At 46.0% G+C, this 17,689-nt stretch overlaps 1 protein-coding gene across 3 annotated transcripts in view; it reads left to right on the top strand.

Annotated features, from left to right (window-relative positions):
• The window catches only part of dab1a (DAB adaptor protein 1a), a 39,827-nt gene that overhangs the window by 10,990 nt on the left and 11,148 nt on the right, over nt 1-17,689 (top strand). Inside the window, exons 2-9 of one of the 3 annotated variants that reach the window (XM_061297775.1) lie at nt 516-748; nt 7,661-7,800; nt 8,898-8,996; nt 12,135-12,266; nt 14,264-14,383; nt 14,841-14,879; nt 15,166-15,228; nt 17,075-17,128. In XM_061297775.1, the coding sequence (XP_061153759.1) occupies nt 679-748; nt 7,661-7,800; nt 8,898-8,996; nt 12,135-12,266; nt 14,264-14,383; nt 14,841-14,879; nt 15,166-15,228; nt 17,075-17,128 (717 nt within the window). In that variant the 5' untranslated portion in view covers nt 516-678. The remainder of the gene's footprint in view (nt 1-515; nt 749-7,660; nt 7,801-8,897; nt 8,997-12,134; nt 12,267-14,263; nt 14,384-14,840; nt 14,880-15,165; nt 15,229-17,074; nt 17,129-17,689) is intronic. The other 2 variants (XM_061297773.1, XM_061297774.1) reach the window with 2 other exon arrangements.

The following is a 17,689-nucleotide window of genomic DNA, read 5'->3' as shown; positions in this document are numbered from 1 at the left end:
ACGAGGATGTGGCGGTGGGAGGGGGTGCTGGCGGTTGGGAGATTCTCTCAAGGAGTGCCGGGTGCTTTTCATTTCCTTCAAGTCTGCACTCGAGCAAGGGTAGATGGAGAAGAAGAGGTCAGGGCTGATGTTTTAAGGGGAACTCCTATGCGTGGTGATTTAATCACTTATCCCATCACCTGGAAACTCTTGTATGACTTTAATTCACGGCTAGCGGTCTGCGGAGACACTTTGTAGACTACAGTAGATGTTGCTGTCAAGGACAGGTGGAGTCTGGGCCGTGTTTTTGTTTCGTAACACCTTCCGCTGTTACTGAAGCGGCAGTCATGGCGAGACGCGTTATTAGGAAGTGTTGAGCTGGGTCTCCGCACGCCGTCGTTACCACGGGCAGCATGCACTCAAGGCCCAGTAGAGCAGCTCATTGTTATGCTGGCCAGCAGTCGAAACGAGCTCACCCTAAAGGGAGGGGCAACCATTGTTTTCCCTAACTGACTTTTTTTTCTTTTTCCCCCCAGCTCGGCGTGGGTGTACGCCGGACATTGCATCAGGGCTGAAGCCCCGCCTCCCTCCCTCCCATGAGCCCGTGTGCCCAGACACGCACACCCGGCGCCGCCACGCCACGCACGCACGCGCACCCGGCGCCCACGCACGTAACCCAACCCGGTCGGAACCTGGAGGATGTCAACGGAGACGGAGCTCCAGCCGGCGGTCCGTCCCGGCACCCTCAGGCGGGACTCCAGGAGGAAAGGTACTGCAAACTTGACCAGTGTGTGTGTGTGTGTGTGTGTGTGTGTATTATATGGAGCGGGTAGATCACCACAGCAGGTGTGTGTGTGTGCGTGAGATGAGAGGGGCCAAAGTTGGCCCAGCTGCTTGTTGGCACCTGGCTAACTGTGTTAGCGGCACATAGCACATTCTCACTAAACAACCTGGCTGATGGAGCACCAAAAAAAATGCTCCACACGGCTGCAGCTGACTCACAAGCACACACACACACACACACTGCAGGTGGCAGATGCATGCACGTGTGTGAATGCGAGCAGGCGCCCCTTATGTCCTATTTAGAAGCACCTTTTGTTTCGCCACAATGGAAATCATGTTCATCATTCATACTGCTCTCTATAGTTGAGGGAGATCAAGACAAATTCTCACCTTTGCACACTTACACACACACACACACACACACACACACACACACACACACAAGGCTGGGATGAAGCCCAGAAGCGCGTATGAGAGGTAAGATTAATGTTTTGCCTTCAGCATTGAGACTTGGGGGTGCTTTAACATCTCCTGTTTGCCTTTTCACTTCTTCACACACGTACACACTCACACACATGTATACACACACACACAAGTAGCGCCAACCTTGTGTCAGTGGGTGAAATAAAATCATAAATGAAGCCTTATGTCAGATGAAAATACGAATGTAATGTGTAAGATGTGAAAATTAAAAATAGGAAGACACATTTCTAAACTATAGAAATCATAAAATAGATGTGAAATAACTAGATGTGAAAACAAACCGATACACAAATTCAAAGTAGAAAGAAATCTTAATAGCTTATCTAAAAATACAGATAAAAAAAAAAAAAAAGATTTGTTTCAAACCGAACAAAGTCTTATCTCACTGTGGGAACTCATCACTCGCCTCATCTGGGTCATTCTGTCTCGCACACGCACGCACGCACGCACACGCCACAATGTGATGAAAGTGCGGCGCAACACAATTGAGAACAGTCAAGTTAGCGAACGCTGCTCTTGTGCATATGACGCACACGGGCGTCACGCAGATGTTGCTAAACTGCTCCTCGTCATCTCATGAAATGAAAATAGCCCATATGGAAGAGGATCCCTTGCAGCTCGCTCCTCTTCCTCCTCCTCTTCCTCTTCCCCCTGACTGCTAAATGACCTTGCAATGACGAGCAAAGAGACTAATGTGAGGCAATCTCCCGTCTTTTGTCTGGCAGCTCTGCTTTGAATGACAACGAACCGGCGTTGCGCTCTGGCACTTCCTGTTTTATTTATTCATTTTATTTTTTTCTTACTTTCTGTGGCACCTCACTTCTTTTTCTTATTCAATTACCATGACAAAGAAAAAGATAACACTTGACCTTTGTCGTTTTGAAGGAGAGGGGCTTTATTTATTTTTTTTGTTCTTTCTAGTTTGACACGACGGCCGATGGGTCGCTCCTATTATTAGCGGTCAAGCGCTTCTCGAAGTCGCGCTTAATCCTCGCTAAATCCGTAGAGATTGGGACCCCATCTCGCGCTCGGAATCGGTTCTGAATGCCCAATGAGGCAACATTCGACACTTCTTGAAAAGTTTGGAAAAGGAATGGCTGCTATCCGGGCAACCCAGTGGACCACATTTATAAATTGCCGTTCTGAAGTATCTGGAGCCATCAATTTAATATTTGTCCCCTGGGAATTCTTGGAAACAGACAGTATTTTAAATTTGCGTCCTCCTTGAGAGGTAATCTGATCCGTTCCCGCCAATCAAACTCTAGATGGAATTGAATTGGCTCAGTGCTGCTGCGGTTGTCATTGTTGGCCAGAAACGGATACGGGCCGACCCAAAAAAAAAAAAATCTGGTAAAGGCACATTGTGTGAAGTCTTCTTTTATTGACGTCTTTGTCCTTTTGGCTTCCGTCTCCTCCATCTGCTGATTTGCGTAAAATGAAGGATGTCATTTCTTATTGCTGCTAATGGAAAAAAAAAAATCGGCATACATCAGGGAAATTAAAGTGCTCCTAGAGTTCTTAAAACTCGAGAGAATTGTAGGAATAAATCATGTAAAAATTTCAAGAAATGCATATCCAGATTAAAAATCGAGAAATTTGAGTGAGTCCTGTAAGGCAACTTTGGCCTCACTCGCCCACACTTTCAAAAACATTCCACCCATCACACACAAATATATGGAACTAAAAATCTTATTTGACCATTTTACAATGTGTGTGTGTGTGTCTTCATGGAGTGTGTATGATAGTTTGCGCACGTCACAATCGTCTGTGTGTTCGCTTCCTCCGCCGCATTACTAACTCCGGTCACCATGGCAACAGTTGGCTCCCCGCACATCATTTGCACAAAAAGGAGAAAACATCCGAGTCTCTCACACACACACACACATGAACACGCACTCAATGGAGGACAACACACAAATGAGTTCCGAAAGGACATTTCTTTGTGTGATATTGACAAGCTTGACAACAGAGCAGGCCCACTAGACTCTTAAGTTGTGTCCTCGGTGGAAATGTTTTGAACTGAAAAAGTCTTTTGCAGGGTTTCGTAATCCATGCAGGGTCATTGCTTGACTATGGTAATTCTGGTCCAACTCATTTGTGACCCTCATGAAGGAAGCACTTTGCTCTTGGCATGAAAAGACAAATGCTGGATTTTGAGGAGATACCTGATGCGCTTCGAGAAAGTGCTTCTCGTGACGCACACACGCACTTTGCATGCCTCTTGTAATGATTGTCACGGTGCACGAGTGGCCCGCGGTGCAGGCCCGTAGGGGGAGCGGATTCAGTGTTGCATGACAGGATAAGGATGTCTTGTGTTCCCCCCCCCCCCCCCTTCTCCCGAATCCCACTGTGACAGCTTGTCAGAAGGCGGACGGCACACAGGTGTGCACACAAACATCACAAACAGTCATAAATACGCATTGCCGGCATTTTGCCCTTGGTGATATTTTATATTCAGCGTATTAAATTTAGCGACAACCATTCCAAATGTTGCGTTACTTTCGGTTTGGACTTTTTAAAAAAAACTGCTTTTTTTTTTTTAAACCCGGAAAGACGCAAAACACGGACTGCTCGGCGCGTCCCTTTGCAGTTTGAACACTGAAATAAGCTCAAAGCAGCCGCGAGATGAGCCGTTTGATTCTTTGACTCGGCGAGATGCTCGAGGTGTTTCCTCAAATTCGATGTTAAGAAACAACAATTAGCACCTTCTAAAAATAAGCCACGTGCCGCTTTGTGGCTTCATAACAACAAGCGGGGGCGGCGGGAAAAAAACATCTGCGGCAAGCCGATCTAAGGCAGAGAGTCTCTTCAAGTTTGTGCCGGTGACGAAATTACATCAAAGTATCTTTAATCAACATGTGAAAAGAGAACTGTTGCAAAAATGTGCTTACAGCTCCATTAAGAGCCATTCAACAAATTCGACAAATTAAAAAACAAAATGGCGTCATTAGCATATATTTTGCTTTACGTGTTAGCATAAAGCTAGCAGACTTTTGTAAGACAAAATGAATACGTTTTATGTTTAGTTCGAAAATAAATTTCAATTAGAAGTAAAAGTGTTGGGTCATTTCCGGAAAATAATTGGGAATTTGGTTTCTGTGTGTCACAGCCAAAGTACCACCACCACCACCAAAAAAAAAAAAAAAAAAAAGAGAACACACATGAATGATGAACCGTGATAAAATATGGGAACGCCTGTACTGAATTTTTTATTCAGGACAGGCCACGAAGGAAAGTCGCAATGCCATATTTAAAGGAACCTTTGAGTTGTGTTTTCTGACATCATAAAACACCTTCAAATGAAACCTCCAATGGCTGTGGCTCCTGAACTGGGAAACGTAGCTGTTGCTTCATTTCGCAAATGGACACAGGAGAGTCAAACTCAGGAAAACGCCATGGCACTGCCGCACGCAACAAGAAATGCCTCTCGGGAGGCAACTGTCTCCACAATTTAAAAGTTCCGTCTATCGGCTCCTTCTAAAACGACCTTGACATCAGGGTGCGTCTGATCCAAGGCCGCAAAGCAGGGAGCCGTCGCCTCGGGGGCGCCTTTGTGACTGACTCGCGTTTGAACTCGTCTGGTCCGGGTCAGTGCGGCAGGTGGCAAAGTTTGGAAAACAAAATGATATCAAATACAAAAAGTGGCTGAAGGAAATCTAAGAACAAGCTGAGTTGACCATTGACATCGATGCTAGCTGTCTTTGTTAATAAAAAAAAAACAGCAGTGAAATGTGAAACCGTTTTCATGAACGCAACAGCAATCACGCGGCGGCGCCATAAACAAAAAAGCGCCGGCGTCAGCAAACGCGCGAGGCAATTTGTTTCCTCGATGAGTCGCACTTTATCATCGAATTTTACACTCGCCGTCGCTCATTTGCATCCGCGTCTCGTCAGTCAAGTGCCAGCTTTTATGCGCTAAATCAATCTTGCTGGCCTGGAACCGGATTTGGAACGTGGCGCTTTGTCTCCGGCGAGGTGAAATCACGCACAGACGCGCAAACGTTGGGCATCGGAGCGGGATTAATTGCAAGGCCGTCGAGTGTTGCTCGGGAAGCGTCCCAACTGCGGTTGCATCTGGAGCTCCTGGGTACAAAACACCACCTGCCAGAAAAAACACGCAACTGCTGAAAAAACGACAAGTGCGCACATTTCCAGAGGCCGGATCATGGCTAATCCCAGATTTGCGAAGAATGCTCAGTGGCGATTGTTAGCTTGTAGCTGCGAACGACTCGGCCCTTGGTCTCGAATGTCTAATAAATATAATGAGCGAGATCCTTGAGCTTCCGTTTACGAGCTGGGTCATTTATTTATTTTTTTCGCACTGTTGACGTTAGCAAGAAACTAGACATGTAATTGACTGAGGACCCAACCACAGAAATTATATCTTATTAAAAATAGTTTGCTATACTCATTCTGATGTGGACTCCTTGGCCACCGGGGGCAGTGTAAGACTTACAAAATGTAGTGGAGACTCAGCTTCTCTCTTGGCTTCTCAGTGCGGCACTAGTATTAGTGGTTCCTAGCACGGGATAAAGAATATAAGAATAAATTATTTTAAGGTCTCCCTGTACAAGAATGATATAAACATTATATTGGCTTCTTACAAGTGCACCCCAGGGCTCTTTAAGCAAAGAATTAATGGCCGAACCTTGAGGGCAAGGCCAAAGGTGAGCTATCATGGAGGGCAAGGTGCGATCGCAATGCATGATGGGAAAAATGCAATTCCGTGTGTGTGTGTGTGTGTGTGTGTGTGACAACGTTGATGGAGAAGCCTGCTGGATGAGAGTGATGCATTGAGCGAACAGGAGGTTACAGTTGCTGGGGGCGACGCCTTGGGCTCTCCTGAAAGGCCCGACTGTACTCTACCTGCCATCGATCACGAGTGTGTGTGCGTTTGTGTGTGTGTGTGTGTGTCAAAGGGGCTTCTGCCTGTCATAACGCTCTAATCCTGAGTGACATCTATCCAGGGAGGCCTTGCTCATTCAACCATTCATCACCATCCATCCTCTTCTTCATCTCCCCACTCCCGTCGGTGCCCTTGCGTGTGTGCGTATATATGTGTGTGTATGCCCCCCCCCCCCCGTTGAGCATCAGCCATGACTGGCACATTGGCAGATTCCCTCAGTGTTCACTTTTGTGTTACTTTGAAGGTAGAGACGTCACCCGTCGGTGTGTGTGCGTGTGTGTGCACGCACGAGTGCTGACCTGTCGAGCAGCAGGCGCGAGTGGCACGTTGGCAGTGTTCGCTTTGTGTAACGGTGTGTTTCTGTGAGACGTGATCTGTTTGCGCATGTGTGGGGAGGAGGATGAAACCAAAGATTCTTTCATTAGTTCTCTTTGGCACTCGGCGGGCGTCACGGCAGTCGCACACATTTAATATTACCAGATACGACTGTTTTTTTCCCCCACTTTTGACACACACGTACACACGCGTGCCTCTTTTTTTGACCACTAAAAATAGCACCAGTGATAGATAATCGAGACAGAAGCCACAGTTTTTGAACTGAAAATTGAAAAACAAATGCCTTCACGTGTAGCCAGAAAAGCGCCACATTTTTTGCCAGGCAACACTGGCAACAATCCAAGAGGAGGGAGGGGACGGGGGGTTACCTTCATCGCCTCCACCACCGCACGACCTTCGAAGGGTCACGTCGTTAATGTGTCGATGTTTCATCCGAGCCCCCCTGCATTATCGCGAACGACGGCGCGTGGCCACTCGTCGGCTTTACCTGCTGATTTAGAGCCTTTACGGGACCAGAATGAAGATTAAAAACATTCAAAGGGTTTCCCCTCCTGTCAGCGCTGCGTGAATGTATTACTTAACAGCGCCTCGGGCCAAGGAAGAAACTATTACGCCGAGAGTTACAACTTTATTACATCGGAGCTTGTAAGCAGTTTTTTTTTTTTTTTTTTTCCTCCACGTTTTTAATGTTGCAGACGTATTCCAAACGGGAATTAATTAGCTTTCAAAAATGTATAAAATGTCATCGCACCATTTCAGACTTGATTCCACACATACAGGACCAACTCATGTCCAAGTGACCCAATATTTTAGACCATATATTGCGCAGGAACAATCACTTCCTCCTGCTCTTCATGTCCTTGTGTATTCAGCACAGGGGATACGCGAGCAGGTTCAACACGGGGACGTCATGGCCGCCACTTGCGCAACGCTGACATTCTCACACAATGGACGAGATAAGAACGGAGGAAAAATAAATGTCCGCACGAAGCGTATTGATCCGTGTCATTCATTGAATGGCACATAACATTACTGTGTTTTTTTTTTTTTTTTTTTTTTTTTTAACACTCAGATCAGGGATGGTCTTTTCTGCTACACGGGATTGATTACCCCCAAGGTAAAAGATGATGGAAGACCTTAAACGCCAGGTTTTGCGTGTGTGTGTGTGTGCAGGGCAGGATCGCAGCGAAGCGACGCTCATCAGGCGCTTTAAGAGCGACGGCGTCCGCTACAAAGCGAAACTCATCGGCCTGGACGAGGTCACAGCGGCTCGCGGGGACAAACTCTGTCAGGACTCCATGATGAAGCTCAAGGTAAGAAGAATACTTACATAGATATTATTTTTCTTTGCTTTCTCGAATTCCATCAAAGAGAAGAACATGAAGAGGCGAGGTTAGCTATGATAGAGCGAGGACCACGCGGGGTGAAAGTCTCAGGACGGCAACAAGTACAAGGAGAGGAAGACAGATGGGCTAGTTAGCAAGAAAAGGGAAGCGGCGCCGGGGAATAATTCGGATGAGAGGTGAGTGAGGAAGATGAGAGGATGAAGATGGGTGAGGAAACTCGCAATTTAATACTGGCAATTGGCCAAAATATAGCCCCCATTGACGGATGTAGATTCTGTCACCATGACAACCAGGGGGCGGCGCATCAGATTTTTTGGACTGTCATCATTTCAAGTGTATGCATAACCGTGGACTTGATCCGGTGAGTTGGTCTAGAAGTCGGAAGAGCCCGATTCATTATTTCTCCTCCAGGATGTATTTGAATTGGGAGGAAAAAAAGCTTGAGGTGGCAAAAGGTTCCAGACGAGGAGAGACAGCTCATTGATCAAACGCCTCTCCTCCTCCTCATTTAGGGCTACGGCAAATCCATCAAGAGCTTTTCTCTGATCTCTTTCACCTTCTCTTTCGTGCCAGCTGCTTTTCCCTCCTCCAAGACAAAGCGCAAACGCAGCTCCAGCTAACATCTCGCTCTCGGAGGTGCGGTCGGGGCGCTTCATCAACAATGTGTCAATTTGGGCTATTGCCACGGGTTATGTTTGCACCAAGCGTTGCAAATGAACTCTGGGCCCCGGCACCTGTCCTGTCTTATTTCGTCACTCGCTATTGATTTGGCTGCGCTTCCTTTGATTCTTTGGACAGATCACTTTGTCATTTTTGGGCTTCACAAGACATCTGAGGAACAAACATTTCATGGTACAAAAAAAGATGGCCGCTTCTCCTAACTCATTAGCAGATTGTTTTTTTTTTTGTCTCATCAGTTAATAAAATGTCGTAACGACAAACGCGTTTCTTTCCGGTTTGTTTTGATTCCGTCAGCTCACTCACCTCTTAATTGACACGGGGTGCAAGTCAAGCATGTTGCACCGCTGTTTCAACACATTGAGTTGTCAATGTTCTGCCCTCAGGGTATCGCGGCAGCGGCGCGCTCCAAAGGAGAACACAAGCAGAAAGTGTTCCTCACCGTTTCCTTTGGAGGGATCAAGATCTTTGATGAGAAGTCAGGGGTAAGCAAACGGCTCCTTCCATCTTTGTGTGTGTGTTTGTTAATGGGTACGCCAACACGCAGCGTTGTGTGTTTGCGCCGTTAATGAGGCATCTCTGGGCTAGCGAGGGGGGGGGAGGTCCTGGGGGAAATCTGGAAGCCCTAATTGAAACCTTGCGAACAAGGCCAACAGTAGATGAGGGAACATGGCTGTCCCATTGTTTGCCTCTTTGCATACCACGCAACTTTTGTTTGCCGATTATCCTCCCCCTCTGCGTTTTTTTTTTATTTATTTTTTTAACTCTGTCAAGATCCCTCTCAATGACAAGTTGGGAATCCCGCCTGATACTGATGACAGTATTGGTAGCCTCTTAGCATTGTGGTTATATAATAATGAACCTAGCGTAGCATCAGCATGTCATTTCATCCGAATGACCGTGAATGAGGGCAAACGGCAAACCCGCCCTCATTAGCCAAGGTGCTGATCCTGGAGATTTACACCCCGGCGGCACGTAACTCAGAGGCGCGGCACCGGTCACCGGTGGCCTCCCGCGCGGCGGCGGCCGTATTTCACGCCGCCGAGCTCATCCCGCCGGCAGTGTCGTCCGTCATGCCTCTTTTTATGTCCGTCGTCGGTCTTTGTCTCAGCCCCGAGAGATGCGGGGACGATGAAATAAAGACACGAAGAAGGACCAAGTCGGTGGGACGGGTGGGGAACGGGCAAGCATATGTCAAAGTAAAGCCCCCCATAGGGAGACTTTGTCCTCTGTCGCCACGCATTAATATTAACTCCAGTGATACGCCGTCCTCACTATCAGTCCTAATGGATAGCCGGGGAGAGAGAGAGACAGCCGGAATGACTCTGCTGAGGTTCAGGGTTCTTGACAGTCTCATTCCCGGCCCGCGCATCACTCAGCCGGATGGGCGGATGGATGCGCCGGCTCGGCCGACAGGATGGATGGTGGCTCTCTCCCCAAGGAGGGAAGGTCGTCCGGAGCGGAGGGAGGGAGGAAGGCTGGCGCTTGAGACGCGGGGAAAGAAGAGAGGAGAACATTAATCTTAACAGAGGGCATGTTCCTTTCTCTCAGACACATGCGCGTTTATTGGAAACGTACATGTACGCGAGAAGGTTACTGTTAGGTGTTTGTATCCGCAAAATTTTGTGCCAGGTCATTTGTATACTGCGATTTTTTTTCTGACAGGTTTGCGACATAATTTGGGTACAGTGGATCACTGGCGGAGCTAGGATTGTTTTACTTTGGGGGGGGGGGGGCCACGGCGGGGCAAGAATACCTTAGGAGGTCTGTAAAATAACAAATGTAAAACAAAACATTTTACACATCCAAAAAAAAATCACTGATGAAGATTCGGTTGATGTTCCCGACGGGGATGAATAGAAATGTTGGGAAAAAAAACTCCAAGGTCCAAGTATATTTCAAGGGAGGCCAGTGCCCCCTCAGCCCCCCCCTTTAGCTCTGCCAGTGCAGTGGACAAATCTGGTTCCTTAAACTTATTTTGGCAAGGTTGCCTACGCTACACTAATTTGTCATCCGAGGCTTTGTTATCATTTTGGGGGGGATACAGAGAGCGTTCACCAGAAGGGGAAACAAAACATCGCTCTCTGTTGACTTTGTGTTTGTGCAAACATTTTTCATTGTCACTGACAGCCTGTCAGGAGAAAGAAGTTTGTCTTTCCTATCAGCAGCAAATGTGCTTAGTAAATTAAAACGGCCCAATAAACATATTGTATCAATAGAAGCTAATAACAGAATACAAGCATGGATAGAATAAACACGGGGCTTGACAGACAACTGGAATTGCTCATAAATAATGTTATTGTTCAAGCAGAGTGACAAGCAAGGAATCAATTGATCATGAATGGATTCAAAGCCTGGCCATAGAAAAATGGATGTCATCGTTCTTCTAAATATTCCTATTTGTAAAAAGATGAGGGTCATCGTTGTTACGTTTGGGCTGTAATGATCTTCCCCAACAGTCGCATAAAATATTTGTGAAGGTTTTTCGTGTTTTTTTTTTTTTTTATAAATGCATTTTTCAATGGTAAATTGCTACAGTAAACACTTGAAATGTCGAATTTTTTCACTTTTCTCTAACATTGATAGGTTGTCTGAATGATTAATTATTATATGAATGCTTCTTTTTGTTTGTGTGATGGCATTTTAAGGGTGTTATTATTTTGCCGTTAGCCATCAGTTGGTAAAAAGTTAAACAAATGTTAGCATTCCCTCAGTGTGACTCCTCGCAAAAGTTTTCATGTGGGTTGCTGCCACTTGCGCAATTTATTAATCAATCTCAGTCCAGAGGTGATTGTCGCGATTTTGGCTTTCTGGACGTGAAATCAATTTAAATTTGGAGAGGCTGCAAAACAAAACAAAAATGTTCTGTGCACTTGGTCACCTACGCACTCACACACACACACACAAACACACAAAGCGATTATTCAAAAACCACTTTGTGTTTTGTGGCGGCCATTTTCAGGTCAATAGGGGGGAACAATGATAATTATGAGTCTAATTATTAATTATGAATGACTCATTAAGGATTACATCTCGGTGGCTGGTGTGTGTGTCTGTCTGTGTGTTCCCAGCATGCAACTGGCACATTTTAGCCTCGGACGGGTGGGTTTCGTCGTGTGGGCACAGATGAAACCATCAAGTGGACAGCTTGCCGAACCATGATTGTCATTGATATTCTCCCTTGAGACAGCAGACAAAAAAAAAAAGAAAATAACCCTGCCATCTGCCATGGCACCTTTTCAGACTTTTTGACTAGTGATTAGCAAGTTTGAGATTGTTCTTACAATTGTTTAATAATATCGAATCAAATAATTTGTTTTATTTTAACAATATATTGGGACCAGGGCCAGTCCGTGAATAGGTAAAATTTGCATGTAACTGACTAACTAAAATATATTGGTGGGAAATTTTTTTTACGTATTTCTTTTGTTAATTTTGTACGTGACAAAAAATATTTGAATGTTTTAGTCTATTTTTTTTTAATTATCATTAAATTATTATTAATTAAGATTGTTATGTTATTTAAATGTTTTTTTTTTTTTTTGTATCAACCCTTGTTATTGATACATTGGACTCCAATATGGTAGGACTAATGAAAGCGTCGGTGTGGTTCTTGGCCTCAGGTGCTGCAACACCAGCACGCCGTCCACGAGATCTCCTACATCGCCAAGGACATCACGGACCACCGAGCGTTCGGCTACATCTGCGGCAAGGAAGGCAACCACCGCTTTGTGGCCATCAAGACCTCTCAGTCGGTCAGTCTTTGGACATTTTCATGCTGTTCAACCGCGTTCATGTATAATGCATGGCTCTCGACGCCGCGGACCTCTTGACATTTCGACAACGACCTTTGCCGGCCAACCCGTATCCCGTCGTGCTGTTTATTTATCAAGCCGCTGTCGACTCTGCCGAGCTTTGTGTTCAATCCCTTCTCCGGACTTCTTGTTGTGCGCTCTGTTTGCATCCAGCCGGCTCTCTCCGACACCGTATCGATCCGCCATGCTGAGTCGATGGGAGTTTGAGTGTGTGTCACCGGCTCTAATGGCACATCCATCCTCCCGGGCGCTGCTCTTTGACTCACGCCGACACAAACGGCGCAGTCACACATGCGCACCTTATTGCGACATAGATCAGAGATCCCAAAATTGGTTGTCACCAACGGCGACCCCGTCCGAGCGCCATCGCTCAGCCTTAGCTGGCATTTACCTGACGTGTGCCTGAGTAAACGTCGCCATTTTATTGGACGGTTGCGGCCAGCCGCCGCTTGACCTGTATTTGTAATTTACACCTGAAAAGATTTCAAAAGGACTATTCTGCAGTGTGACACCTGTGAAGGGAATCCAAACATCGACCAGTTTTGTCTTGTTTTGTTTTTTCAAGGGGGAGTTCCACTCCAGTCCTCTAGAGGAGCTAATGAGTACTTGAACTTATCTGAGTCTACAGCATAACAAAATGTATGATTACAATCCTATCAAATGAGTCTGAGAATTTTTATAAAATAATACAATTTATTGATTATTTAAAAGTAGCATTTTAGCCTCGGCAAGCTAACGCTGCATGTTTTATTTTAATTGTGAACTCCACTCAAGTCTTGTCGAGGAGCTAACTACTTCCTGTACATTTTTGGCCAACAGCTAATTCACAGAAATAAGAAAATTGCTTTTTGGAATGACTAAAAGAATATGTAAAATGGTGACAACTTCTTCCACTATATGCAGCGAAATGCCGCTTCACCTTGTTTCCTTGAAGTCTAGGCTCCACTAATTAGAAGACAAGGGCCATGTTGAGGCTTCAAAACAAGGCGGTTCATTCCTCCGAAGGAAACTATTAATTAGTTATCCCTTTTTTGAGATCTTGGTATCGGCTTTAAAGCCCCTTTTTTTAAAAAAAAGGTCTGTGGGAATGCTAGACGAAGACCGGCGGAGACGTTTGGAATCTGTACTTTCAAAGGCGAGGCGAATGTGACAGCGTGACAATATGTTTGGTGTCGGCAACCCAGCAGGAGCAGACGTTCACACACTCCCCTCGGGCCGGGCCTGTCAAGAGCGGCGTGAGGCGGAGAAACTGTCTCATGGAACGGCGGCGCTAAAATAGAGCTGCGCTTTTTTTTTTCTTCTTCTTCTTCTTTTCCGTCTGTGAACTCCGAGTGCACTACGCAAAATGCTGGAGGTCAATAATTGATTAGGGCTGAAACGCTTGTCGTACTCAAAGGCTTGTTCCGCTTGTTTCGGTGACGGTCGAATTAGCGTAAGTGTTGAAACTCACTCGGAGCAGTGTTGGGGAACTTTAATTTTTGTGCTTCTCACGACTTTTCTGCTCCTTGATATAGTTGTGCAGGGTGTGAGTACTTTTGCCACCTCTGGTGACAGCGGAAGGGAACGTGAAGCCTGGCTGGCGATGTCGGCGAGGCGGCGGGACGGGAAAGATGGAAGCCGGTGGCGCCGCCAGTGTGTTTTTGTTCGCCGGTGTGCCGCTCGTTGGCAAGAGCTCTTTGTAGGAATAATTCACTCTGACAGACGGCGGCTTTGTCTGATGGGGGGGCGGGGGGAGTAGAAGGAGTCACAATCAGACGCACCAACAAAAGTCGTTGCCTCTAACAAGATGCTCAATTTGTGTATTGTGGCGTCGCACTCAAGTGTGTGTGCGTTTTGGGAAGTGCCACACTATGTGCATGTACCGTTTGTGTGTGTCTCCATGCAAACTTGTTCCAGATTAACTTTATGATCCCCCCCCCCCCCCCCCTCCCAATCAGGCGGAACCAGTGATCCTGGACCTGCGAGACTTGTTCCAGCTCATCTACGAGATCAAGCAGCGCGAGGAGATGGAGAAGAAGGCCCAGAAGGACAAACAGTGTGAGCAGGCCGTCTACCAGGTACACCAGTTCACTGACTGTCGGCCATTTTTCTTTTCTTCCCCCCTTTGCAATCAAAGTCCCCAAGATTTGAGCACCCTTGTCAAACTATCCAAGGTCAAAATTCTTTTCACCATCAACTGAGAGGTCTGTTATATTTCAAGCATTGGTTGAGATGTTAAAAATGTCATTGTTTATGCGCCACTCCAGCCTCTAGACAACAATGAAAGCAAAAAGGATCATTTAAGGTCCCGGCCGTGGCGCCGTCTGCCCGCTGCGCTTTCCGTTCTCTCTGTCTGATGCTTGCCAAATTACCGAATGATTGGAAGCCCCAGACTCTTTCTTTCATTTTCTATTTGATTGTTAATTATCTATATTTTTGGCCTATGCTTTCCGCCTACTCGCTCTACTTGGCCGCATAATGCGTTTAACCCTTTCTGCCCTCTTTGCTTTTCTTTTCGGCTTGGCTCGTCCGCAGACGATATTGGAGGAAGATCTGGAGGACCCGGTCTATCAGGTAACCTCGGCAAGCCTTGCTTCACTTCCCCGCTTCACCACCTTGTCCCTCTCCGTGTGTGTGTGCGTGTGTGTGTGTTTGTGCACTGTGTTGGGGAGACAGTCCCTTGCTCGCTTCTAACAGAACCAGGTTCAAAATGTATCCACATAACGTGCATGTTTGCGGGATTGCATGATCAGCTGATTTTCAACAAATGCTGTTTGACTTTTCTCTCGACTTCTTCCATTTCTTCTTTTCTTTTTCCCCCCCCTCTCCCTGTCTCTTTCCTGTGCTACCGGCGCCGTAGTACATTGTGTTTGAGGCCGGACACGAGCCCATCCGCGACCAATCAGACGAGAGCATTTATCAGGTATACTCGCAAAATAAAAAAATTAATTAAATTACGTACGCCATCTTGTGGCTTGTTGGTGCAGAGGAACTATGTTGAAGCGAGATGAGGAATTTCATTTAGACAAAAGTAGGGCTTTGCTGTCACATCTCATAAACTTTAACTGTAATGTTTTTAAATATTTAACTTAATGTAAAAATGTTTTCTATGACAGACCACAAAAAAAAATTGATATATCCCAGCCATGGTAGGTGAATGGCAGAGAGCATGGTGACAAAAAAACAAAAAACGTGCAATCAAGCGGCGTGGGTAGACCTCCGAGGGGCGGGAAAAAGTGGAGGGCGGGGAGCGGAGGTTATTCCTGGCCGGTGCGGAAGGCAAGACCCGCCCCCCCATCCAACACCCTGACATAGTTCCTCATCCTCTTCTCCCGCCGAGATGAAAGAAAAGAAAGATTAATCACCCGACTCTCGTTTGATCTTTAAATAAAATGGATTGGAAAATAAGAGCGAGCGCCAGTGAGAGCGCTGGCGTGCGCACAACGCAAACGTGAGGCCGCCCGCAGCCACAGAGGAGCTGATGTATGAATAAAGATGGCCGCTTCTGGAAATAAACATGCAAAGGGAGTAAACAAGGGACAACGTGCGCTGCATTCATCCCTTTGCTCCACGCGTCCGCGCAGGGAACGCCAACATGATGGCATCCGAATATAAACGTGTGTGCATTTCTGTTCATTAGCCAACATATCCGCCCTTGCATGATTCAGATGAATCCGGCGAGTTTCTCTAGTAGGCCTCTCACGGCGGGCAGATACGTTGGATTTGTTCCAATTATTTTTTTAAAGCCGCTTCCGTGCTCACTTTTAAATATTACTTGGGCTCAACCCGCCCTCGGCTCAGCGTAACAACTTTGAGTCTGTGCAATTGGAAGCTCTTTTCATTTTCTTCATTTAAAATGTGTTTTTCTAAAACTAAAATTGAGTTACTTTTTGTATAGGGAAGAAATGCTCTACTCATCATTTTAGCTGTTTGGTAAGGTTACTGAGTTTTTTTTTTTTTAAGATTTATTTTATCTATCCATTCCCAGAACCGCTTTATGCTCACGAGGGTTGCGGGTCATTCGTTTTATTTTATTATATTTAGTCTTATTTGTTAATTGTTCTGTTTTTCCCATTTTATTAATTTGTCATGTATATATCAATAATTCACGCAAATTAAAGTGCCATTAAATATTTAAATTTAGCTTTAAACGTTTAGCAAAACACAATGATTTCATCGCAGGAAGTAATACCACTCCAGTCCTCTAGAGGCAAGTGAGTCATTGTGAACCTCAGCCTGGCTATTTATTAAAATGTCCCTGCTGTTCTAAACTAGACAATCTCTATCTTTTCCATCAGCGCTTATTGTAGCCGCTCGTCGCACACATGCTGTCAGATCTTTCCGTTTTTGTGGCACGGAATATTATTAAGTGCGTGACACTGAGTTATTACACGTCGACGGGGTGAAAAGCTTCATTTTATCCATCCCGTTCACCTGACAACCAAACTGCTCCCTCATTGGCTGAGACGAGACTGCTGAGATCTCAGTGCAGATTTTAATTCGGATTAGCGCCGGCGCTAAAAGAGCATTCGGCTAAATTAGATTGATGACTTTGGGAAAATTCCAATGTGTTCTCGTCATATTTATTTTTTTCATACAAGTTAAAAATATTACACGATATATTTTTATACTTATTTATCCAGCAAGGCTTTTTTTAAAAAAAAAAAACATGAAAACTGCCCAATCAGAGAGGCCTGTTATTCACTCCATCTTATCACGAGGTAACGGGCTCTCTCGGCTGTGCTCTGGATTTGCGTCCGGCTGTGTAGGTTCCCACCAGCCAGCAGAAGGAAGGGGTCTATGACGTCCCAAAGCGACACCCAGTGAGTGACGCCGTTTTTGCCTGCCTCCCCACACAACCTCAGTCAAACCTCTCAGATCGGCCCGCCATAATCACCCGACTCGTTCCTCCCCTGTGAGCATCACTCAGCCTATCTCCCCCGTTCAGTAATGCATTTATGGTTCCCCCTGAGAGGTTTGCTGGGACCCAGTGCTTTGTGCAGTGTGCGTGTCCGATGCCCCCTCCTCCTCGTGCCCCCGCGTGGTCAACCGCGGCGCCGCTTATGTGTATTGTGTGCGTATTTGTGGTGCTCAATTAAGCATGCATCCAGTGCAAAGCCGCATGACCTTGCATAGGCGACACAGTGTGTCACCATCATCTTTCCTCTGGTTTGTTATCTCCACATGTAACACCAACCAGCCACATGACGGCATCTAATGGTAATCTAATGGGATCTTTTTTTTTTTTTTTTTTTTTTTTTTTTTTTTTAAATTGGAATTTCCCCACCCGCTCATACATTACACTGCAGTCGCACATCCCGGTTAGTGTATGGATGTGTGCACGTGGTATATCTTTTTAGTTATTGGCTTCCCGCTGCCGGCAG

Source organism: Syngnathus typhle, linkage group LG14 (assembly GCF_033458585.1).
Source record: "Syngnathus typhle isolate RoL2023-S1 ecotype Sweden linkage group LG14, RoL_Styp_1.0, whole genome shotgun sequence".
Lineage (NCBI taxonomy): Eukaryota > Metazoa > Chordata > Actinopteri > Syngnathiformes > Syngnathidae > Syngnathus > Syngnathus typhle.
The sequence above is the reverse complement of the archived record's forward strand: the minus strand, read 5'-3'. Positions and strand labels throughout refer to the sequence as shown.